General features: G+C 46.8%; 1 protein-coding gene and 1 long non-coding RNA gene across 2 annotated transcripts; both read right to left on the bottom strand.

Moving 5' to 3' along the window:
- Positions 1-251: 251 nt before the first annotated feature.
- LOC142250089 (uncharacterized) lies at positions 252-9,935 on the bottom strand. The gene is made up of 4 exons (XM_075322153.1): positions 5,168-9,935; positions 4,941-5,047; positions 3,381-3,456; positions 252-1,104 (listed from the first exon to the last, which is right to left on the bottom strand). Exons 1-3 carry the CDS (start codon positions 9,933-9,935, stop codon positions 3,400-3,402), a joined length of 4,932 nt encoding a protein of 1,643 aa, XP_075178268.1. The 3' UTR covers positions 252-1,104; positions 3,381-3,399.
- A 2,869-nt stretch (positions 9,936-12,804) lies between these two features.
- LOC142249506 (uncharacterized) lies at positions 12,805-24,822 on the bottom strand. The gene is made up of 3 exons (XR_012725070.1): positions 24,011-24,822; positions 23,708-23,766; positions 12,805-12,928 (listed from the first exon to the last, which is right to left on the bottom strand). It is a non-coding gene; the product is annotated as an uncharacterized LOC142249506 (long non-coding RNA).
- Positions 24,823-25,436: the final 614 nt, after the last annotated feature.

Genomic DNA, 25,436 nt, shown 5'->3' with positions numbered 1-25,436 from the left:
TAAAAACTATGAAACCCACTGGAACTTAACAAAAGGTAAATCACTATGTGCCAAATACTTTGCTTATATCTCTGCAACAAAGAGGCATTTTTTTTAAAAGTTATATTCCTCACTGCAGCCACTATTGCATTCTGTGTCCAGGTCAACACGAAAAATTTGGTGAAAGGTCCTCTTTAAACATCAAAGACACCATTAATAGAGAAATTAATGTAAACTCAGACAAGGTGGAGTATGTAAGTTTAATAGCCAATTAATCACAGGTTAGTAAAATGTTATGTGGTCTGCATGTGTGTATGTATAAATGGATCCAGTAGTTCAGATGGTCCAATAATCTGACACTTGATACCAGATTAATAGAATTTATTATGCTTCTGGATTTGATTGTCATATTTTTTTATTTATAAGGCCACAGATTATATATCAAAATGAGGAAAACCATTACATATATTTATAAATACAAATATCAGGTTGGTCACATTAAATCCTTAAAAAAGAGAAATCATTCAATAAATAGACATAGGAGATAAATAAATGAAGCGCTCATGGGTGAGCTTGATATGTGCATCATGTGCAGCAGGCAGGCGTGATGTTGAACCATTGTCCTGTTCGTCATATAACGTATTCCATGTGTGACCTCTGTCCATCCATTGGTAACGCCAAAATCAGCGTAGACATTAGTGCAAATCCATAGACCTGAATTACATTTCTAACTCCCTATCCTTCCAGATAATTACCAGTGACCACAGCTATGTGCATATTACAAGTATGAGAATGTGGTCTCCAGTATTGGAAGAGGCAGCTGGGAAATGTCAGATTCGTGAAGCAGGGGCTTATTAGGAGATAACAGGAAAGAGGACATGCAATAGTGGTCTTCATCCAGTGTCTCTTCAGATGTGCAAAACACCAATTACCAGAATGGCTGCAGACTATGGAGATTGCTTCTCTTTGCGGTTGCATTGCTAATTTGCAGGCTGTTAGATGTATCAGGATCAGTAATTATTTCTTTACTGTTGCCATTTTCTTTCAGAAATATTGGACGTCTCTCATCGCACTTTGTCCCTTTTAATTTTGTTTATCAGATCATCATTGAATCCACGTCTCTGCCTGAAAGAAAATGACATCAGTGAATTAGATGGATGCAAGCAGCGTCAATCTGGCTTGCCGGGGTACCGGGGAAACCCCCGGTAGGCCCCGACCTTGTTTTCAATCTAACATGTCTTTGAAAGCCTGCAGGGACCCTCGCCGAGTGTATTAACATGACCTGCGGCCGCGGCTCGCTAGACTATCGGCAGGTGATGATATTGTATGCAGCAGTCAGATTATGATAGCGCCAGTAGCTACAGAGGGGGTAGAGGGGGCAGTCCTGACCTGGAGGGGCGTACCTGGAGCTTATGAGCTACGAGTGCGGCAGGGGCAGAGCAGAAGCTCTTCCGAGAGGAAGAAAATGCATCTAGTGGTTTAGGAGCCAGGACCTGTGATGATGTCATGACCATGTGACCGTGTGGAAGATGATAGGCAGGAGCTGCCGAAGGAAATGTGCCCGGTAATGAGAAATGAGGGGTGTATGGGGGGGTGCAGGTTGAGTGACCTATGAGGGGTCCAGACTGTGACACAGGGGTGTTAAGTGATACAGGGTGTATGGATTATGGGGTTTCAGTGTGTTTGAGAGAGAGGGGTAATTTGGGCTACAGCCAGGCTGTGTGAGATATGTGTGATTTGGAGAGTGCAAGGTGTGTGCTCCAGTCCCTGCTGCGTGATATGAGTGAAGTCCAAACAGTAACCATATATCAGTAGAGATTAGGGAAAGATGGATAGCAGCAGTCAGAGCATGGGATGGGATTGGGAAAGTTGGGTGCTGAGCTGAGAGAAAGAGGTTCTTTTCCTCATCACCCAGCTTTTCTATGTTCTGATATCCATCTTGTCCTCAGCTCCCTAGCTCCCAGCTTTCCCATTTTCTGATATTATGGGAAAGCTGGGTGCTGAGGACAAGATGACTATCCGAACATAGAAAAGCAGGGTGCTGAGAAAAAGAACCGAGTGTCCAGAGTAATTATCCTGTACTCCAAGTGTCTTATCCTGTACCAAGTATCAATTGACATTTTCCTGTACCCCAAGTGTCAGTGTCATTATCTTGTACCCCAGTCTCAGTGTCATCCTGTACCCCAGTCTCAGTGTCATTATCCTGTACCCTAAATATCAGTGTCATTATCTTGTACCCCAGTCTCAGTGTCATTATCCTGTACCCTGAATGTCAGTGTCATTATCCTGTACCCCAAGTGTCAGTGTCATTATCCTGTTCCCTGAGTGTCAGTGTCATTATCCTGTACCTTCAGTGTCATTATCCTGTACCCCCAGTGTCAGTGTCATTATCATGTACCTTCAGTGTCAGTATCCTGTACCCCCAGTGCCAGTGTCATTATACTGTACTCCCAGTGTCACTATTCTGTACCCCTACAGGCAGTAGCATTATCATGTACCCTCAGTGTCAGTATCCTGTACCCCGAGTGTCATTGTCATTATCCCGTACCCTCAGTTTCATTATCCTGTACCCCAGGGTCAGTTTCATTATCCCATACCCCCAGTGTCAGTTTCATTATCCTGTACCCCCAGTGTCAGTGTAATTATCCTGTACCCCCAGTGTCAGTGTTATTATCTTAGGCTATATGTAATTACTCTTCAATAGGGCCTCTATATGTGATGATAGTACAGGCGGAGCCTCAATATTAATATATGGAAAAAAAAGCCTGATCTGTCTATAAAGCAGTATTGTCAGAATAAAAAACGGCTAGTAAAGTGTTTATCCAACATGTAAAACTAATTTGGAACCCAAAGTGAGGCTTTTACAGGGCCTCTGTCCCCACAGAATGACTGCTCACATCCAGTACAGACCCTGGGGGCCGATCATTACCTGATAATTATGCAAATGTGTGAAGGTGAAAAGAGAAGAGAATTTACCAGAGTCTCCAAATGGAAGAGTGTATTGGGTGGTAATGCTTCACACCTGCACATACTGACTCTTATAGGAGATTTCCCAAGTCAGTTGGGACAGACCCTATATGGGTGGATAGATGGGGGCATAGGGGGATTAATTTTAGTAAACTTTTCCATTTGAAAATGCTGGATAACATTTTGCTTCACTTTGAATATTGTTTGACTGATGGACTTGGTGGGTACCGTGGACAAGGAATGTCCGTGTGTAAGAAAAACTGCGACTGATATATAACTGATGTATAAGCATAACTTTCAACTATCCTTTTTTTGGGGATATAGTATTTGTTAAAGTGGGTGAGGCGAGTGCAACTGCCCAATAATCTGACTTCATCCAAACACAAGCACATACAGTACAATATGTGATCAGTAACCAACAGAAATTCTCTTACCGTTGCAAGTGCCAAAATTTTAGGCCGGGATGCCACCATTGGGTAAAATAAAGGGCCCAGTAGCAATTCTGGCGACCTAAAAATGAAAATAAATTTATGAATCACACTGGTATGTGAAAAGAAAATCTTCAAAACTACCAATAATGAACTTTACAACCATTTTATACCCTGTGCTTTCTGCATTCCACCTTAATCAGGGACCCCAGTGTTAAATGAAAAGGGCCATACTAATGAAAACCTCTTTAGGAGCATTTCTCATTGTCAACATTCAGTTTCCTTTCCTGATCTAGTCCTGCTCACACAGCTGATGGGCTCCTACAATGTATCTGTCTAGGTAATGGGGGGTCTCAGATGCCTCCCATTACTAATCTAGGGCTTAGTGGCAGCTGGGAGCTGTTATTAACCCCTTATTACCCTGATTGCCACCAAACTAGGGCAATCAGGAAGAGCCAGGTAAAGTTCCGGGATTTTAGCATCTAATGAATGTGACAATCTTGGGCAGCTGCAAGCTGCTGTTTTAGGCTGTGGGGCCCAATAAGCATGGGCCTCCCCAGCCTGAGAATACCAGCTCCCAGCTATCGGCTTTATCATGGCTGGGTATTAAAATTGGGGGGACCGCACACCGTGTTTTAAAATTATTTAAAAATGAAAAAAAGACACATGCGATTCCTCTTATTTTGATACACAGACAAGAAAATAGCATGAAAAGGGAGGAGGAGTGCAGCACAGCCATCCGGTGAGTATAAAATCCAAATTTATTTCAGTTCATTTAAAAATGGTCATAACCCTTTTTAAATAAACTCAAATACATTTTAGATTTTATACTCACCGGATGGCTGTGCTGCACTTCTCCTTTTTCATGCTATTGTCTGCTGCTCTGCACCAGTGTTGGATTAGCACCCTCCGGCTCCAGAGATCTCCTGGCTTCCATATCAAGTCCACGGTGTGATGAGTTCCTAAACCCCCTCCTACAGCCAAGAAAAGCGCACGGCTGGGGGCATGTTTTATCTGCGCAGGGTATCATAATATGGGGGAACCCTATGCTAAGTTATTTATTTATTTTTCCAGAATTAGAGATACACCCAGCGATTCTGTTTGGTTGCAGTCAGGCACGCTGTCACACAAAGTGGGGGCACGTCTGACTGCAACCAATCAGAGACACGGAGACTGCTGGTGGGCAGTGGAAGCAGTCAATATGTATGATGGATAATGAATGGCCCCAGAAGTAGTGTTAGAGTCATGTGGAGACTCAGTAAGTATAACGTGCCTTCTCTAATCCCTGTATCACTTCTACCACCATTTTAAAGGGTCAGATTCTGGTCCCTATAGACTTTTATATAGGGACCAGTGTCCTGCCAGACATTCAGGATCAAGTCCGGGCCTGAACCAGGGCCTGAACCCGGTTGGATCCGCTGATCCTGGGTATCTGTGAGCCCGCCCATAACTACTTAAAGATGACTAGACTGAGCTTCATGAGTAGGGTGTCACATGCTCCCCTAACATAGCAGGTCGACATCATCACTACATTTATAGGAGCCCCAGTAATATTTATCTACATACCACAACAAAGCATACAGGTACAATAACGATAACGACAATGACCAGCACAATTAGGGCAATTCCAAAGGCAGGAATAGTGGCTGGAGCAGCAACCTCAGCAGTAATTCCTGTAGAAAAATAAAATGGGGAAAATTATGTACATAATAAACATTCATAATATTGTTAGGTAAAATACCTTAAAAAAAAGCAGTGCTTTGTATCAGTGATACTGAGACTGGTCTAATTACCTTGTGGCTGATTTGATTGACTTAGAGCTACACTTTGTGTTGTTGTAGTTCCTGAGGTTGATGTTGTTGCAGGTCGTCGGGTTATTGTTGTAAACATGGCAGTTGTTGATGTAGATCTTGTGGTTGTGGTGGATGCAGGCCCTGGGGTTGTTGTGGATGCAAGCCCTGGGGTTGTTGTGGTTGCAGGCCCTGGGGTTGTTGTGGATGCAGGCCCTGTGGTTGTTGTGGATGCAGGCCCTGGGGTTGTTGTGGATAAATATCCTGGGGTGGTTGTGGATAAAGGCCTTTTGGTTGTTGTGGATGCAGGCCCTGAAGTTGTTCTTGTTGTTGAAGGCCCTGGGGTTGTTGTGGATTCAGACCCAGGGGTTGTTGTGGTTGGAGGTCCTGAGGTTGTTGTGGAAACAAACTCTGACATTGTTATGGTTGCAGGACCTGGGGTTGTTGTGGATGTAGGCCCTGGAGTTGTTCTTGTTGTTGAATGCCCTGGGGTTGTTGTGGATGCAGGCCCTGGGGTTGTTGTGGTTGGAGGCTCTGAGGTTGTTGTGGATGCAGGTCCTAGAGTTGTTGTGGATGGATGCCCTGGGATTGTTGTGGTTGTGGTTGCAGGCCCTGGGGTTGTAGTGGATGCAAGCCCTGGGGTTGTTCTTGTTGTTGAAGGCCCTGGGGTTGTTGTAGATGCAGGCCCTGGGGTTGATGTGGATGCAGGCCCTGGAGGTGTTCTTGTTGTTGAAAGCCCTGGGGTTGTTGTAGATGCAGGCCCTGGGGTTGTTGTGGATGCAGTTCCTGGGGTTGTTGTGGATACAGGCCCTAGGGTTGTTGTGGTTGCAGGCACTGGGGTTGTAGTGGATGCAAGCCCTGGGGTTGTTCTTGTTGTTGAAGGCCCTGGGGTTGTTGTAGATGCAGGCCCTGGGGTTGATGTGGATGCAGGCCCTGGAGGTGTTCTTGTTGTTGAAAGCCCTGGGGTTGTTGTAGATGCAGGCCCGGGGGTTGTTGTGGATGCAGTTCCTGGGGTTGTTGTGGATACAGGCCCTAGGGTTGTTGTGGTTGCAGGCCCTGGGGTTGTTGTGGATGGATGTCCTGGGGTTGTTGTGGTTGGAGGCTCTGAGGTTGTTGTGGATGCAGGTCCTAGAGTTGTTGTGGATGGATGCCCTGGGATTGTTGTGGTTGTGGTTGCAGGCCCTGGGGTTGTAGTGGATGCAAGCCCTGGGGTTGTTCTTGTTGTTGAAGGCCCTGGGGTTGTTGTAGATGCAGGCCCTGAGGTTGTTGTGGATGCAGGCCCTGAAGTTGTTCTTGTTGTTGAAGGCCCTGGGGTTGTTGTGGATGCAGGCCCAGGGGTTGTTGTGGTTGGAGGTCCTGAGGTTGTTGTGGAAACAAACCCTGACATTGTTGTGGTTGCAGGACCTGAGGTTGTTGTGGATGCAGGCCCTGGAGTTGTTCTTGTTGTTGAAGGCCCTGGCGTTGTTGTGGATGCAGGCCCTGGGGTTGTTGTGGTTGGAGGCTCTGAGGTTGTTGTGGATGCAGGTCCTAGAGTTGTTGTGGTTGCAGGCCCTGGGGTTGTTGTGGATGCAAGCCCTGGGGTTGTTGTGGATGCAAGCCCTGGGGTTGTTGTGGTTGCAAAACCTGGGGCTGTTGTGGATGTAGGCCCTGGAGTTGTTCTTGTTGTTGAAGGCCCTGGGGTTGTTTTAGATGCAGGCCCTGTGGTTGTTGTTGCTCCAGGTGCTGGAGTTGTTGCGGATGCAGGCAAAGGAGTTGTTGTGGTTGGAAGTCCTGAGGTTGTTGTGGAAACAAACCCTGGCATTGTTGTGGATGCAGGCCCTAGAGTTGTTGTGGATGGATGCCATGGGGTTGTTGTGGTTGTAGGTCCTGGGGTTGTTGTGGATACAAGCCCTGGCGTTGTTGTTGAAGGCCCTGGGGTGGTTGTGGTTGGAGGCCCTGAGGTTGTTGTGGATGCAGGTCCTAGAGTTGTTGTGGATGGATGCCCTGGGATTGTTGTGGTTGCAGGTCCTGGGGTTGTTGTGGATACAAGCCCTATTGTGGTTGCAGAACCTGGGGGTTTTGTGGATGCAGGCCCTGGAGTTGTTGTTGTTGTAGATGCAGGCCCTGGGGTTGTTGTGGTTGGAGGCTCTGGGATTTCTGTGGTTGTGGTTGCAGGCCCTGGGGTTGTAGTGGATGCAAGCCCTGGGGTTGTTCTTGCTGTTGAAGGCCCTGGGGTTGTTGTAGATGCAGGCCCTGGGGTTGCTGTGGATGCAGACCCTGGAGTTGTTCTTGTTGGTGAAGGCCCTGGGGTTGTTGTAGATGCAGGCCCTGGTGTTGTTGATGATGCAGGTCCTGGGGTTGTTGTGGATACAGGCCCTAGGGTTGTTGTGGTTGCAGGCCCTGGGGTTGGTGTGGATTGATGCCCTTGGGTTGTTGTGGATGCAAGCCCTGGGGTTGTTGTGGTTGCAGAACCTGGGGCTGTTGTGGATGCAGGCCCTGGAGTTGTTCTTGTTGTTGAAGGCCCTGGGGTTGTTGTAGATGCAGGCCCTGAGGTTGTTGTTGCCGCAGGTGCTGGGGTTGTTGTGGATGCAGTCAAAGGAGTTGTTGTGGTTGGAAGTCCTGAGGTTGTTGTGGAAACAAACCCTGGCATTGTTGTGGATGCAGGCCCTAGAGTTGTGGATGGATGCCCTGGGTTTGTTGTGGTTGCAGGCCCTGGGGTTGTTGTGGATGCAAGCCCTATTGTGGTTGCAGAACCTGGGGGTTTTGTGGATGCAGGCCCTGGAGTTGTTCTTGTTGTTGAAGGCCCTGGGGTTGTTGTGGATGCAGGCCCTGGGGTTGTTGTGGTTGGAGGCTCTGAGGTTGTTGTGGATGCAGGTCCTAGAGTTGTTGTGGATGGATGCCCTGGGATTGTTGTGGTTGTGGTTGCAGGCCCTGGGGTTGTAGTTGATGCAAGCCCTGGGGTTGTTCTTGTTGTTGAAGACCCTGGGGTTGTTGTAGATGCATGCCCTGGGGTTGCTGTGGATGCAGGCCCTGGGGTTGCTGTGGATGCAGGCACTGGAGTTGTTCTTGTTGTTGAAGGCCCTGGGGTTGTTGTAGATGCAGGCCCTGGGGTTGTTGTGGATGCAGTTCCTGGGGTTGTTGTGGACGGATGCCCTTGGGTTGTTGTAGATGCAGGCCCTGTGGTTGTTGTTGCTGCAGGTGCTGGAGTTGTTGTGGATGCAAGCCCTATTGTGGTTGCAGAACCTGGGGGTTTTGTGGATGCAGGCCCTGGAGTTATTCTTGTTGTTGAAGGCCCTGGGGTTGTTGTGGATGCAGGCCCTGGGGTTGTTGTGGTTGGAGGCTCTGAGGTTGTTGTGGATGCAGGTCCTAGAGTTGTTGTGGATGGATGCCCTGGGATTGTTGTGGTTGTGGTTGCAGGCCCTGGGGTTGTAGTGGATGCAAGCCCTGGGGTTGTTCTTGTTGTTGAAGGCCCTGGGGTTGTTGTAGATGCATGCCCTGAGGTTGCTGTGGATGCAGGCCCTGGAGTTGTTCTTGTTGTTGAAGGCCCTGGGGTTGTTGTAGATGCAGGCCCTGGGGTTGTTGTGGATGCAGGTCCTGGGGTTGTTGTGGATGGATACCCTTGGGTTGTTGTGGATGCAAGCCCTGGGGTTTTTGTGGTTGCAGAACCTGGGGCTGTTGTGGATGCAGGCCCTGGAGTTGTTCTTTTTGTTGAAGGCCCTGAGGTTGTTGTAGATGCAGGCCCTGTGGTTGTTGTTGCTGCAGGTGCTGGGGTTGTTGTGGATGCAGGCAAAGGAGTTGTTGTGGTTGGAAGTCCTGAGGTTGTTGTGGAAACAAACCCTGGCATTGTTGTGGATGCAGGCCCTAGAGTTGTACTTGTTGTTGAAGGCCCTGGGGTTGTTGTGGATGCAGGCCCTGGGGTTGTTGTGGTTGGAGGCTCCGAGGTTGTTGTGGATGCAGGTCCTAGAGTTGTTGTGGATGGATGCCCTGGGATTGTTGTGGTTGTGGTTGAAGGCCCTGGGGTTGTTGTAGATGCAGGCCCTGGGGTTGCAGGCCCTGGAGTTGTTCTTGTTGTTGAAGGCCCTGGGGTTGTTGTGGATGCAGTCCCTGGGGTTGTTGTGGATGCAGGTCCTGGGCTTGTTGTGGATAAAGGCCCTAGGGTTGTTGTGGTTGCAGGCCCTGGGGTTGTTGTGGATGGATGCCCTTGGGTTGTTGTGGTTGCAGGCCCTGAGGTTTTTGTGGATGCAAACCCTGCAGTTGTTTTTGTTGTTGAAGGCCATGGGGTTGCTGTGGATGCAGGCCCTTGGGTCGTTTTGGATGCAGGCCCAGGGGTTGTTGTGGATACAGGTCCTGCGGTTGTTGGGGATGCAGGCCCTGGGGTTGTTGTAGATGCGAGTCCTGGGGTTGTTGTGGATGTAGGCCCTGGGATTGTTGTGGATGGATGCTGTGGGGTTGTTGTGGTTGTAGGTTCTGAGGTTGTTGTGGAACCAAACCCTGGCAATGTTGTGGATGCAGGCCCTGGAGTTGTTCTTGTTGTTGAAGGCCCTGGGGTTGTTGTGGATGCAGGCACTTTGGTTGTTGTGGTTGGAGGCCCTGTGGTTGTCGTGATTGCAAGTCCTAGAGTTGTTGTGAATGCAAGCCCTGGGGTTGTTGTGGTTGCAGAACCTGGGGTTTTTAAGGATGCAGGCCCTGGAGTTGTTCTTGTTGCTGAAGGCCCTGGGGTTGTTGTGGATGCAGGCCCAGGGGTTGTTGTGGTTGGAGGTCCTGAGGTTGTTGTGGAAACAAACCCTGGCATTGTTGTGGATGCAGGCCCTAGAGTTGTTGTGGATGCATGCCGTGGTGTTGTTGTGGTCGGAGGTCCTGAGGTTGTTGTGGAAACAAACCCTGGCATTGTTGTGGTTGCAGGACCTGGGGTTGTTGAGGATGCAGGCCCTGGGGTTGTTGTGGATGCAAGCCCTGGGGTTGTTGTAGATGCAGGTCCTGGGGTTGTTGTGGATGGAGGCCCTGGGATTGTTGTGGATGCAAGCCCTGAGGTTGTTGTGGATTTAGGCCCTGGGGATATTGTGGATGCAGACCCTTGTGTTGTTGTTGTTGTTGCTGCAGGCCCTAGGGTTGTTGTGGATGCAGTCCCTGGAGTTTCTGTGGGTGCAGGCCCCTGAACTGTTGTGGATGCAGGCACTGGGGTTGTTGTGGATGCAGGCCCTAAGCTTGTTGTGGTTGTAGGCCCATGGGTTGTTGTGGAAGCAGTCCCTGGGGTTGTTGTAGATTCAGGCCCTGGAATTGTTGTGGATGCAGGCCCTGGGGTTGTTGTGGATGCAGGCCCAGGGGTTGTTGTGGTTGGAGGTCCTGAGGTTGTTGTGGAAACAAACCCTGGCATTGTTGTGGATGCAGGCCCTGGGGTTGTTGTGGATGCAGGCCCTAGAGTTGTTGTGGATGGATGCCGTGGTGTTGTTGTGGTTGGAGGTCCTGAGGTTGTTGTGGAAACAAACCCTGGCATTGTTGTGGTTGCAGGACCTGGGGTTGTTGAGGATGCAGGCCCTGGGGTTGTTGTGGATGCAGGCCAAGGGGTTAGTGTGGATGCAGGCCCTGGGTTTGTTGTGGATGCAGGCCCTGGGGTTGCTGTGGTTGTAGGCTCAGGGGTTGTTGTGGATGCAGGCCTTAGGGTTGTTGTGGAAGCAGGCCCTGGAGTTGTTGTAGATGCAGGTTCTGAGATTGTTGTGGATGCAGGCCCTGGGATTGTTGTGGATGCAGGCCCTGGGATTGTTGTGGATGCAGGCCCTGAGATTGTTGTGGATGCAGGCCCTGGGGTTGTTATTGTCGCAGGCCCGGGGGTTGTTGTGGGCCTTGGCGTTGTTTTTGTTCCTGGTCCTGGAGTTGTCGTTGCAGGTCCTGGGGTTGTTGTTATCACAGGTCCTGGGGTTGTTGTCGTTGCAGGTCCTTTGGTTGTTGTCGTCGCAGGTCCTGAGGTTGTTATAGGTCCAGAAGTAGCTGATAATGAAGTAGTTGTTTGTGATGTGGTAGGTACTGGAGTAGTTACTATGTCAGCTGTAAGAATGGATAAAAATGTTGGCAAACTTTTATCGTCAATACTAATATATACTGTTAGTAATATTCTATTTATTGTTTGCAGATTTTGCCATGGTAAAAGCTCTATGAAACACATCCTGGACTATTAAAAAAACTGTACCCAGTGGAAGCATGTTTAGATGTGTCTTGCCTTTACATACAAGAAAGGGGAATACAGTGGAACCTCGGTTAACGAGTAACAAGGTTTGCGAGTATTTCGCTATACGAGCAAAGCTTGCTGTAAATTTGTAACTCAGTTTACAAGCAAGCTTTGCTGTATGAGCAAATACTCACCGCACACACTTACGGTTCCATACTTCCACTGCGCTCTAACTCGCTCTTGCTGTCTGCACAAACACACACAAACACATATTATGCTCACCTTACCTTCTGTTCCATCGCCAGCCTCCCGCTTCTTGTAGTTCGCCGCTAACAGATGTATATCGGTTAACCATCACGACGAGGGAGGAACTTCCGCTGTCAGCTGCTACTCAAAGGCAACGCGCTGACCAATCAGAGGCAAGCAGCTCATGCCTTTGACATCAGCGTGCTGGCAACGGAAGTTCCTCCATCGTCGCGATGGTTACCCGATATACATGCTGTAACAGCGAGCTACAAGAATCCGGAGGCCGGCGATGGAAGGTAAGGTGAGCATAATATGTGTGTTTGTGCGTGTGTGGAATGGCACAATAGGGGACCAGGATGGGACATTGAACAAGTTGTGGAACAAATTGTCTGCATTGCAATGATTTCCTATGGGAAATCTTGCTTTGCTAGGCGAGTAACTTGGTTAACAAGCACACTCCCAAAACGGATTGTTCTCATAAACCAAGGTTACACTGTATATATACAAGGATGAGTGATGTGAGCAAAATAGACCATCAGAGGTGGCTGATTGGTTGCAGAGCTCATGCGACATAATTATATCACACAAGGGCAGCAAATTCAGCGCCGACATCACTCATATAAAGCAAAGAGACGTTAAGAATTATGTATCAAAGGAGGATCCAGAAATAAATTAAATATATTAAATCACAGATGAGACAAATACATTGAAAGTACTTATAAAACCTGTAGGTTTGCAAACAAAAAACAAAAATCCTATTTGACACACCCTTTTGTGTATTTTGTTTGTTCAAACCTACAAGTTTTTAATTGCTTTTATTGTATTTGTCTTGTATGGGATTTAATAAATATATTTCATTCATTTGGGGATCCTCCTTTCATACATAGTTCTTTATCTTTGGTTCATATAGTGTTCAGTATTTCATGAGACGATCCTTTTAGAACCAACCTCTCTGTCTCGACATTGCTGGTATGGCACCAATAGAAGAGGTTTCGTTTAAGCTAGTTTTATTTTCAGAAAACTCAAAAATGGGCAAACCCTTTAATCTAGGACAGTATGAAAGGTCAGCAAATAAACGCCAAACAAATAAAATTGAGTCCATACTCCTTTGATGGTCTGTACTTGCTTAGGATGGGCCGGTCTGGCCTTGTTTTTGCCTAGGGAGTTTGTGATACTATTATGTAGTTTGGAATAATCCCAGTGTAGACTTACTTCCAGATTGAATACTCAAAGGCTCAATCAATAAACCATCAATGGTGTTCGGTGGGGTGGCTTTTATCACTCCATTATAGACTGTATCAACCAACATCCTGGACGTAGGGGTTACTGTCTCATTTGCAAATTCTACATCCATCTCAGGCACTAAAGAGCCGCTCCTGCAGGAAAGATCCAAAAAGTCAGGTTAGAAGTGTGGAGTAATCAGTGTATTGTACAGGTGTGTTCAAAATAATAGCAGTGTGTACAAAAACATGAGTTAAGACCCACATGTTTATAATAGTTTTTATTTCCATGCATTGGGAACATTGCACATTGTTTTCTAAATCAAAACATGCAGAGAAATGTATATAATTTTTAACTACATAAAATATAGGATGCTTTGACTACATCCCACACTTTATTTGCACTTGTTGGCTTTGCCTCAGAAACGGCATTTTTTATGTCACCCCACAAGTGTTCTTTTGGAGTAAGGTCCGGGGATTGGGCTGACCACTCCATAACCTCAATTTTGTTGGATTGAAACCAAGATTTTGCTTGTTTACTGTTGTGTTTAGGGTTATTTTCTTGTTGAAACACCCATTTCAAGGGCATTTCCTCTTCCGCATAAGGCAACATGACCTCTTCAAGTATCTTGATATATGCAACAAACTGGCCCATCATCCCTGGTATGTGGTAAATAGGCCCGGCACCATAGTAAGAGAAACATGCCATTATCATGATGCTTGCACCACCATGCTTCATGGTCTTTAGAGTGTACTGTTGCTTGAATTCAGAGACTGGGGATTGTCTGACAAACTGTCCGCGGCCCTTGGACCCAAAAAGAACAATTTTGTTTTCATTGGTCCACAAAATGTTTCTCCATATCTCTCTAGGCTAATTAATGTGTTCTTTGGCAAATTGTGTCCGCTTCAGTATACACAGTGCGCAGAATTATTAGGCAAATGAGTATTTTGATCACATGATACTTTTTATACATGACGTCCTACTCCAAGCTGTATAGGCTGAGAGCCAACTACCAATTAAGTAAATCAGGTGATGTGCATCTCTGTAATGAGGAGGGGTGTGGTGTAATGATATCAACACCCTATATAAGGTGTGCTTAATTATTAGGCAACTTCCTTTCCTTTGGAAAAATGGGTCTGAAGAGGGATTTGACGGACTCTGGAAAGTCCAAAATTGTGAGATGTCTTGCAGAGGGATGCAGCAGTCTTGAAATTGCCAAACGTTTGAAACGTGATCACCGAACAATCGAGCGTTTCATGGCAAATAGCCAACAGGGTCGCAAAAAGCTTGTTGGGCAAAAAAGGTGCAACATAACTGCCCATGAATTGATGAAAATCAAGTGTGAAGCTGCCAAAATGCCAAAATGCCACCAGTTTGGCCATATTTCAGAGCTGCAACGTTACTGGAGTATCAGAAAGCACAAGGTGTGCCATACTCAGGGACATGGCCAAGGTAAGGAAGGCTGAAAAACCACCACCTTTGACCAAGAAACATAAGATAAAATGTCAAGACTGGGCCAAGAAATATCTTAAGGCCTCTGACACACATCAGTTTTTTCATGTACCGGAGGCACGTGCACACGTACACCAATGTTACCATATGGTAACCGGCACATTAACGTAAATCCACACGGAACGTTTGTGCGTGTTTAAAAACGGCCGACATGTCCGTGTTGCTCCGGCATCACGGGTGTCACACGGCCCGCACCCGTACCACACGGATGTAGTGTGGATGCGGTCCCGTGTGACACGTGCCGGAGAAACACGTGTCTTTATTATAAAATAAAAAAAACAAATACTCACCTCCTTCTTACCTGCAGAATCTTCCACTGCAGACAGTTGCTGCCGTCCGGCGCTCATTATGAGCGTGTTAAAGGAGGTGGGCGTGATGTCCCGGGCGCTGATCTCTGACCTCCACTCGTCCGGAAGCAGCATCAGCTGGGAGTGGGCGGGGCTGGAGCCGAAGATCAGCACCCTGGACAGCAGCAAGGACCAAGTGACTATGCAAATTACCGGTTCTCCGTGTGTTATCGCGGATAGCACACGGAGAACAAACGTGGACCGCACGTACCGGAGACAAGTACTTATCTCACGCAGCACGCAAGGTAAATACGTGTCTCGTGGCACGTGAGTGTGACACAGGCCTAAGACTGATTTTTCAAAGGTTTTATGGTCTGATGAAATAAGAGTGACTCTTGATGGGCCAGATGGATGGGCCAGAGGTTGGATCAGTAAAGGGCAGAGAGCTCCACTCCGACTCAGACGCCAGCAAGGTGGAGGTGGGGTTCTGGTATGGGCTGGGATCATCAAAGATCAACTTGTGGGACCTTTTCGGGTTGAGGATGGAGTGAAGCTCAACTCCCAGACCTACTGCCAGTTTCTGGAAGACAACTTCTTCAAGCAGTGGTACAGGAAGAAGTCAGTATCGTTCAAGAAAAACATGATTTTCATGCAGGGCAATGCTCCATCACATGCATCCAACTACTCCACAGCGTGGCTGGCCAGTAGAGGTCTAAAAGATGAAAAAATAATGACATGGCCCCCTTGTTCACCTAATCTCCATCCCATAGAGAATCTGTGGTCCCTCATAAAATGTGAGATCTACAGGGAGGGAAAAGAGTACACCTCTGGGAACAGTGTCTGGAGGCTGTGGTGGCTGCTGCACGCAATGTGGATCGTAAACAGATCAAGCAACTGACAGAACCTATGCATTCTAGGCTGTTGAGTGTCATCATAAAGAAAGGGGGCTATATCGGTCACTAATTTTTTGGGGGGTTTGTTTTTGCATGTCAGAAATGTTTATTTCTAAATTTTGTGCAGTTATATTGGTTTACCTGGTGAAAATAAACAAGTGAGATGGAAATAGATTTGTTTTTTATTAAGTTGCCTAATAATTCTGCACAGTAATAGTTACCTGCACAAACAGATATCCTCCTAAGATAGCCAAATCTAAAAAAAAAAAACCTCCAACTGCCAAAAATATTAAGCTTTGATATTTATGAGTCTTTTGGGTTGATTGAGAGCATAGTTGTTGATCAATAATAAAAAAAAAATCCTCTAAAATACAACTTGCCTAATAATTCTGCACACGGTGTATGTTTTTTTTTTAACAATGGGACTATTGCGGGGACTTCTTGGTCTTCTAAGGCTACGTTCACACACTGCGTTTTTTTGACACTGCGTTTTTGTGCGTTTATTGCGTCAAAAAACGGAAAAACCGCACCCGCGGCAAAAAGACGTGGCAAAAAACGCATTACTCACAGGTAATTTGAGACTGTCTTTGATCATGCTGGAGCTGATCATTGGCTGAGCCTTTGCCATTCTAGCTATTCTTCCATCCATTCGAATGGTTGTCTTCCGTTTTCTTCCATGGCTCTGTTTTTGCTTACCATTTTGAAGCATTGGAGATCATTTTAACTGAACAGCCGATCATTGTCTGCACTTCTTTATAAGGTTTACCCTCTCCAATCAACTTTTTAATCAAAGTACGCTGTTCTTTCTCAAACAACCCATATTTCTCAGGCTTTGAAGGTGAAATGCATGTACAACATGGGCTGGCTTCACCCTTAAATAAGGGCCCCCTTATTCACTCCTGTTTGTTCACAGAATGATTGACCACACTCATTTAACTCCACAGTGCTATTATTTTGAACACCCACACTTTCAATTATTGAAATACACAAAAACCTGCAAATCAAGAATGAATGCCTGGTCTGGTGCTTTTCTAAGGCTGGAAACACATCTATGCGAGTAAAATCGGTCCGAGTTGGCTGAAAAAAACTCGGCTGATTTTAGTTCACGTTAGGCATAGTGCAATCTAACTGCACTGCGATCCTGAGATTTTTCTCATGATTGCAGTGCGTGTGCACAATGCGTGTGCAATGCGTGTGTGATCCTTTTTTTTCTCAGCAGCTGTCATCTGCCATTCAGCTCTGCTACATGGCCGCTGACAGCAGCCACAGACAGAGCCATGTAGCAGAGCTGAATGGCAGATGACAGCAGACACAGACAGAGCTGCACGATCAGAATGAGCTCAGGTGAACTTCACCCGACTTCATTGTCATGCCGCGGCTCTGTCTGTGTCGCGTCCTGATTAGCGGTCACCCGTGAAGGACTCACCGGTGACCGCTAATCCCCTGAGTGACTGAATTGAGCAGCGCGATTAGCGCTGCTGTCACTCAAGTTACTCGCGGTTACCGCTGGATCCTCCCTCGTGACCGCAACTCACCTGTGACTTCATCGCTGTCACTCGGGCGACTTGCTGTCACTGTTGGAGGATCCAGCGGTGGCCACGAGTTACCTGACTGACATCAGCTGATCGCACTTCTCACCTCAGTTGCTGCGTGGAGGTGACAGGAGCGGCGGTGTCTTCTGCAGCTCCTGTCACCTTCATGTAGCACAGCTGGAAGCGACGAGGGACCTCCCTGGATTACGTCGGACATGGATGGGTTTATTGCGTACTTAATAAAGTGGTGAACGAGGGTCTTTGTTATTGTTTATTATTTCAAATAAAGGATTTTTTCACTGTGTGTGGTTATTAACTTTAATTTACAGGTTAATAATTGGGGGTGTCTCATAGACGCCTGACATGATTAATCTAGGATTTAGTGGCAGCTATGGGCTGCCATTAACTCCTTATTACCCCGATTGCCAACGTACCAGGGCAAATCGGGATGAGCCGGGTACAGTCCCAGAACAGTCGCATCTAATAGAAGCGGCCATTCTGGGCGGCTGCTGGCTGATATTGTTAGGCTGGGGGGCTCCCCATAACATGGAGCTCCCCATCCTGAGAATACCAGCCTTCAGCCGTATGGCTTTATCTGGCTGGTATTAAAATTGGGGGAGACCGCACGCCGTTTTTTTAAATTATTTATTTATTAATTTTAATGCACAGCATAGACACGCCCACCGGCTGCTGTGATTGGTTGCAGTGAGACAGCTGTCACTCAGCGTGGGGGCGTGTCTGACTGCAACCAATCATAGGTGCCAGTGGGCGGGTAAAGCAGGGAATACGAGATTGTTTAATGAGCGGCCGGCTTTTTCAAAAGAGGAGAAGCTGCCGGAGCAGTGTGAACGCCGTGCAGCGCCGCGCTGGTGATCGGGAATCGGTGAGTATGAGAGAGGGGAGGAGAGGGATAGACCGACATGGACAGAGAGTGACGGACAGAGATAGTGACCGACCGACCGACAGAGAGAGAATAGAGACCGAGAGGGAAAGACCGACTGACAGAGAATAGTGATTGACAGACATTGTGAGACCACTCGTTTCCAGTGTTTTAGGAAACATGCGAGAAATGTATTTAGAAAATCGGATGTGACTAGGATGGTGTGAGTGCCGTCCCGTGACATCCGATTTTTTACACGCTCCCATAGACTTGCATTGGAGAGACTCGCAGTAGAAACTCGCAAAAATGCAGCATGCTGCGATTTTTTTCTCGTGCGATTTGGACTGAGAAAAAAAATCGCAGATGAGAGCTGAATCATTCACTGACATGTGTCCGAGTGCAATGCGAGAATTTCTCGCATTGCTCTACTGCGAGAAACTCGCAAGTGAGAAGCAGCCCTATGAATCTACTCCACCAACTGGTAAATTGTTTGACATATGGTAATATAATTTATACTAAACAGTGAATAGTCTGGTTAGTTATATTGAACTGCTATTATTTTGAACAGTACTGTATATGACAGCAGACGGGGGGATATAGAGGAGGAGGATCGATCTATTGTAGGGATTACTGATTTTTGACCACCTGGTCATTCATTTCTATACAAATATATATTGACTATCACTTGTAAAATGTTAGAGTTTATCGAAAAGATAATGCAACTTTTCTATTTCAAAGGAACCTTTCACATTCAGAAACGCTATTTATGCCAAGATATAGGATTAATCTTCAGGTAAGTAGCAATTAAATCCTGACAGCTGTCGAGAAGTGCGGCTACAGGGAGAAAATATCTTTTTTTTTCCCCCTGCAGCTACTGGGTTCAGTCATTGAGGAGGTTCAGGGAGAAGTTACGGTCACTACTCAATACACAGTGAGTGCACAGTTATCACTCCTTTGCATGGCGACTGATAGTCTGCCGTGTACATACAATCTGCTGCAGAGCAGGTGGTCTATCAAAGTGTCGGGGAGTGATCAGTGATTGTAACCGCTCCCTGCACCACTGCAATGCCTAGAAGCAAGAATAAATCTTCCTGTAGCCGCTGCTCCATTAAACAAAACGCTGCTCTGTTAAACAAAATTTAAAGGCTTCTTACCTGCAGGTTACCCAAAACACATATTTATATATTTATGTAGGTAAATGGCATTTCTGATAGTGACAAAATGCCTTTATGAAACTGCTAAAGAGCAAAACAATTGTGCCAATTCATCAAACATTGTCAGCCCCTTTTGATGAATTTATAGTAAATTTTGTCAGTGCAAAAAAAAGAAAAAATACTTAAATGGAAGGTGCCGCAATTTTTTATTTTTGAATTAATAATTATTAATTATGTAATAAATTATTTTTAACACAAAATTAAATTCACTGTTTAAGGCCCTGTGCGCACACTGCGTTTTTACCCGCGGTTTTAGCCGCGGTTTTGCTGCAGAAATTTCTTGAGAAATGTTTGTAATCTTTCGGCAGACATTTCCCAGCAAAACCTATGGGGAAAAAAAATAGCTGTGCGCACACTGCGTTTTTTTCTCAAAAAAATTCTTTCTGCAGAATTTCTTGAGAAAAGTTCTTGAGAAAATGTGCATGTCAGTTCTTTTCCGCAGGTACCTGCGGTATTTCACTCCATTCACTGAAATGTAATCGCGAAATACCGCGGGTAGTAAATAATGTGCGGTATACCCTCGCTATAGCCACGATTTACCTGCGGTAATGCTCATCATTGCCTGTGTTTTGCAGGGAGTTATGTCATTATGCCAGGAAGAGGAAGCGGAGCAGAGGAAACACACACTTAACACTCCCTGGACGCCGCACGGAAGCACTTCCGTGTGACCTCCAGGTGCCCGTGCAGTCTGTGTCCCGCTCCAGTCCCGCCGCTGCCCACACTGCAGTGTAAGTGTCTGCCCGCAGTATCAGCAGCTTATCACATAGCAGTGCTGGCAGCCGCGGGGATGACAAGCGCTGCTGTCAGGAGGTTAGATGAGATCATTACATGCTGTGATGATCTCCTGCACTGCTGACGTCAGCGCTGTCACTGCCTTCTCTGCCCATCTTGCGGGCAGCCCGAGACTGTCACTAGCGGTGACGTCACGGGCTCCCGCGATACTGCTGAGAACGCGGTGGACATAGAAGTCAGTGACAGCTCTGACGTCAGCAGTGCAGAAGATCATCACAGCAGGTAATACTCTCATCTAACCTCCTGACAGCAGAGCTCGTCATCCCCTGCAGTGACCTGGGCTAAGCTATTGATGTTAGCTCAGGTCACTGCATTGCTCTCCCAGTCAATGGGGAACGTTCTGTTCTTCATTGACTGGGACAGTGAGTATGGTATGGATCGTCGTGGGACCCCCTTATTGGATTACGCCGGACGTGGAATTGATTGTTCTTTTCAATAAATTGGTGAAAGAGGGAATGTTTTGGGGAGTGTTTTTTCAAATAAAACTTTTTTTGTTGTCTATTTTTTATTTCTTACTGACTTGGTTGGTGATGTCAGGTATCTGATAGACGTGTGACATCACTAACCCCAGGGCTTGATGCCAGGTGACATTACACATCTGGCATCAACCCCATATATTACAACGTTTGCCACCGCACCAGGGCAACCGGATGAGCTGGGGCGAAGCGCCAGGATTGTCACATCCAATGGATGCACCATTTCTGGGGCGGCTGTGGCCTGCTATTTTTAGGCTGGGGAGTGTCCAATAACAGTAAACCTCCCTAGTCTGAGAATACCAGACCACAGCTGTCTGCTTTACCTTGGCTGGTGATCCAATTTGGGGGGGACCCCCACGTTTTTTGTTTTAAATTATTTAATGTAAAATAACAGCATGGGGGTGCCCTCTGTTTTGGATTACCAGCCAAGGTAAAGCTGCCAGCTGTGGTTTGCAGGCTGCAGTCGTCTGCTTTACCCTAGCTGGCTACAAAAGATAGGGGGGACCTCACGTCGTTTTTTTTTTAATTATTTATTTATTTTTTGGCTAAATACAAGGCTAAGCATCCTTTAGTGCCACATGAAAGTCACTAAAGGGTGCCAGCTTAGAATATGCAGGGAGGTGGGACATTGTATAGGTCTATCTATCTATCTATCTCTATATCTATCTATCTATATTTATCTATCTATTCATCTATCCATCTTTCCCTCTATCCATTATCTGTCTGTCTATCGATTATCTATCTATTATCTATATTATTTATTGCAGTTACAGCATAAAAAAAATGCAGGGACCAACCTGCGGAAAAACATGCGTTTATCCCGTGGTTTTGGTGCGTTTTTTTACTGCAGGTGCGGTAATCTTCAACTCCCAGAAGTTTCTCAAGAAATTTTCTTGAGAAAAATCACTTTTCTAGTGTGCACATAGCCTTAATAGTTGTTTTTTTAATTCTATTTTAATTCAAGAACTGAGGGCTGCCATTTTGCATTCGCAGGTGTGTAACGACACTTTCACCACAAAGACAGCAGCCCCTGTACATGGGTCGACGTCCAACCCTATCTCCTACACTGTAGCTGCTTCCTGCAGTGACGTGGGGAGATAGGCGTCATCTTTGTCAAGCCCACAGCATATGATGTGAACTTCCCTTTTGCCCTGTAACCGCTTTGCGCTAAGCATGAGCCCAGGGGTGACAGGAGAGGTTGCTGGGAGTGGAGGCTGGGGATGAGGTAAGTACCGACGGTGGGGAGCGGTGACAGGAGGAGGTACCTGGAGCAAAGATCTGGGATGAGGTGAGTACAGGCGTCAGGGAGCGGTGACAGGAGGAGCTGCTGGGACACCAGGGTGACAGGAGGAGGTACCTGGAGCAAAGATCTGGGATGAGGTGAGTAAAGGCGACAGGGAGCGGTGATTGAAACCTGACATCATTAGCACAATACCAGGCTGCAAATCACTGCTAATGGCCACTGTGTTTAGAACACAGCAGAGAAATCATCACACTGCTGTGCTCTGAACACACTAACACAGCACTACTATATCGCAGTAGACTGATATTGCAGAGTAGCTTACTGTATGGAGCACATTATACAGTGAAACAGTATATGGGGTACATTATACAGAGGTCAGTATATGGGGTACATTATACAGTGGAGCACTATATAAGGCACAATATACAATCGAGCACTATATTGGGCACATTATATAGTGGAACACTATGTAAGGCCCGTTTCACACGTCAGTGAAAAACAGTGACGTTTTTCACTGGCGTGTAAAACACGCACATGTCCCTGCGTGTGCCGTGATTCACGGCACACGTGGGTTGTCTAAGTGCAATCCGGGCTCCGTTCTCCGTGGCCCGTGATTGCACTTAGATAACAACTCACCTGCGCCCGCTCCCGCTGTCCATGGTGCTGATCGCTCCCGCGGTGCAGCATCCGGCCGGTGGTGACCCCCGCAGCAGCTGCTTCCGGGTCGGCTGTGTCGCGCATAATGAATATGCGCGACAATAATGAGCCGGCTCAGAAGCAGCAAGCTGCACGGGCTGCAGAGGACATCGCTGGACGCCGGGTGAGTAAAAATTATTTTTATTTTAAAAGCACGTTTTTTTCTGGCACGTGTTTCACGGACCACACCACTGCGTGGTCCGTGGGACATCAGTGATGCCAGAAAAAATGGACATGTCTCTGTGCGGCAATCACGCACACGCGGGTACGCCGCACGGAGACACGTGCAGTGAAAAATCACTGACGTGTGAGCAGACCCATTCATTATAATGGGTCTGCGTATGTCAGTGATTCTGGTACGTTTAAAAAAAAGCACAAACGTACCAGAATCACTGACGTATAAAAGGGGCCTAAGGCACATTATACAGTGGAGCAGTATATGGGGTACTTTATACTGTGAAGCACTATATTGGGCACATTATACTGTGGAGCACTATATGGGGCACATTATATTGGGGAGCACTATATGGAGCACATTATATTGGGGAGCACGATATGGGGTGCATTATATTGTGGAGCACTACATTGGGCACATTATACTGTGGAGCACTATATGGAGCACATTATATTGTGGAGCACTATATGGGGCGCATTATACTGTGGAGCAGTACATGGGGCACATTATACTGTTGAGCACTATATGAGGCACATTATACTGTGGAGCACTATATGAGGCACATTATACTGTGGAGCACTATATGGGGTGCATTATACTGTGTAGCACTATATGGGGCACATTATACTGTGGAGCACTATATGGGGTGCATTATACTGTGGAGCACTATATGGGGCACATTATATTGTGGAGCACTATATGGGGTGCATTATACTGTGTAGCACTATATGGGGCACATTATACTGTGGAGCACTATATGGGGTGCATTATACTGTGTAGCACTATATGGGGCACATTATACTGTGGAGCACTATATGGGGCACATTCTACTGTGAAGCACTACATGTGACACATTATACAGTGAAGCACTATATAGGGCACATTATACAGTGGAGCACTATATGGGGCACATTATACAGTGGAGCACTATATAGGGCACATTATACAGTGGAGCACTATATGGGGCACATTATACAGTGGAGCACTATATGTGGCACATTATACAGAGCAGCACGATATAGCGCACATTACACTGTGGAACACTATATGCAACACATTATACAGTGGGGCACAAAAAATGTTTTTTGATTTTTTTTTTATGGCACCTTCCCTTTAAAAAGACAGATAACTGAATGTGCAGTAGTGATGTCCCCGGCTGCCGCTGCTGATAATAATTATATTCCTCCCGGCTTATTATCACTGTATCCTTCACACTCATAAAATAAGAACTTACCTATATATTATTATGGTTATTATTCTAACGATGAAATATTTCCTTAAAAACACCAGAACCTGTAGAGAGAGATGAATAATTATATTGTAGGAGCCTTTAACTGAATACATTTTCTTTCCCTTTTTTACATAAATAAGACAACAAAAATGTCACTGCTGATATGTGTGGTTTATAGGAATTAATAAATCCCACAGTGCAGAGGATCAGATATGAGAATATAATCTGCATATATTCCCAAGTAGTACATGATAAGAGATACACATCCTATGACCATGGAGACTAACTACCGTAATTGTTACTTACTTTCTGTATTATTTCAGTGGACTGTCTTTGATAGTCTTCAGATGATCGGTCCTGGAGACTGGGCGTATAGGTTCTGTTTAAAATCTTGAATGTTAATGGTAGTACGTTATTAGCAGTTGTGGTTGTCACTAGCCTAGTAGTTGTTGGAGGCTTAGTACTAGTTGGAGACCCTGGGGTTGTTGTGGATGCAGGTCCTGGGGTTGTTGTGGATGCAATTCCTGAGGTTGTTGTGGTTGTAGGTCCTGGGGTTGTTGTGGATGCAGGCCCTGGGGTTGTTGTGGTTGGAGGCCCTGAGGTTGTTGTGGATGCAGGTCCTAGAGTTGTTGTGGATGGAGGCCCTGGGATTGTTGTGGTTGCAGGCCCTGAGGTTGTTGTGGAGGCAAGCCCTATTGTGGTTGCAGAACCTGGGGTGTTTGTGGATGCAGGCCCTGGAGTTGTTCTTGATGTTGAAGGCCCTGGGGTTGTTGTGGTTGGAGGCTCTGAGGTTGTTGTGGATGCAGGTCTTAGAGTTGTTGTGGATGGATGCTCTTGGATTGTTGTGGTTGCAGGCCCTGGGGTTGTTTTGGATGCAGGCCCTGGTGTTGTTGTGGTTGTAGGCTCAGGGGTTGTTGTGGATTCAGGCCTTAGGGTTGTTGTGGATGCAGACCCTGGGGTTGTTGTGAATGCAGGCCATGGGGTTGTTGTGAATGCAGGCCCTGTGATTGTTGTGGTTGTAGGTCCAGGGGTGGTTGCGGATGCAGAAACTGGGGTTGTTGTGGATGCAGGCCCTGCGGTTGTTGTAGATGCAGGTCCTGGGGTTGTTGTGAATGTAGTCCCTGGGATTATTGTGGATGCAAGCAATGGGGTTGTTGTTGTTGCAGACCCTTGGGTTGTTCTTGTTGTTGCAGACCATTGAGTCGTTGCTGTTGTGGATGCAGGCCCTGCGGTTGTTGTGGATGCAGGCCCTGCGGTTTTTGTGGATGCAGGCTCTGGGGTTGTTGTGGAAGCAGTCCCTGGGGTTGCTGTGGATGCAGGCACTGGAACTGTTGTGGATGCAGGCACTGGGGTTGTTGTGGATGCAAGACCTGGGGTTGTTGTTGTTGCAGACCCTTGGGTTGTTCTTGTTGTTGCAGACCCATGAGTCGTTGTTGTTGTTGCTGCAGGCCCTGGGGTTGTTGTAGATGCAGACCCTGGGGTTGTTGTGGAAGCAGTCGCTGGGGTTGCTGTGGATGCAGGCACTAAGGTTGTTGTGGATGCAGGCCCTAAGGTTGTTATGGTTGTAGGCCCAGGAGTTGTTGTGGATGCAGGTCTTAGGGTTGTTGTGGTTGTTGATGCAGGCCCTGGGGTTGTTTTGGATGCAGGCCCTGGTGTTGTTGTGGTTGTAGGCTCAGGGGTTCTTGTGGATCCAGACCTTAGGGTTGTTGTGGATGCAGACCCTGGGGTTGTT

Source organism: Anomaloglossus baeobatrachus, chromosome 8, assembly GCF_048569485.1.
Source record: "Anomaloglossus baeobatrachus isolate aAnoBae1 chromosome 8, aAnoBae1.hap1, whole genome shotgun sequence".
NCBI classification, from domain to species: domain Eukaryota; kingdom Metazoa; phylum Chordata; class Amphibia; order Anura; family Aromobatidae; genus Anomaloglossus; species Anomaloglossus baeobatrachus.
Note: the sequence above shows the minus strand (reverse complement) of the source record. Positions and strands in the feature narration are given on the sequence as shown.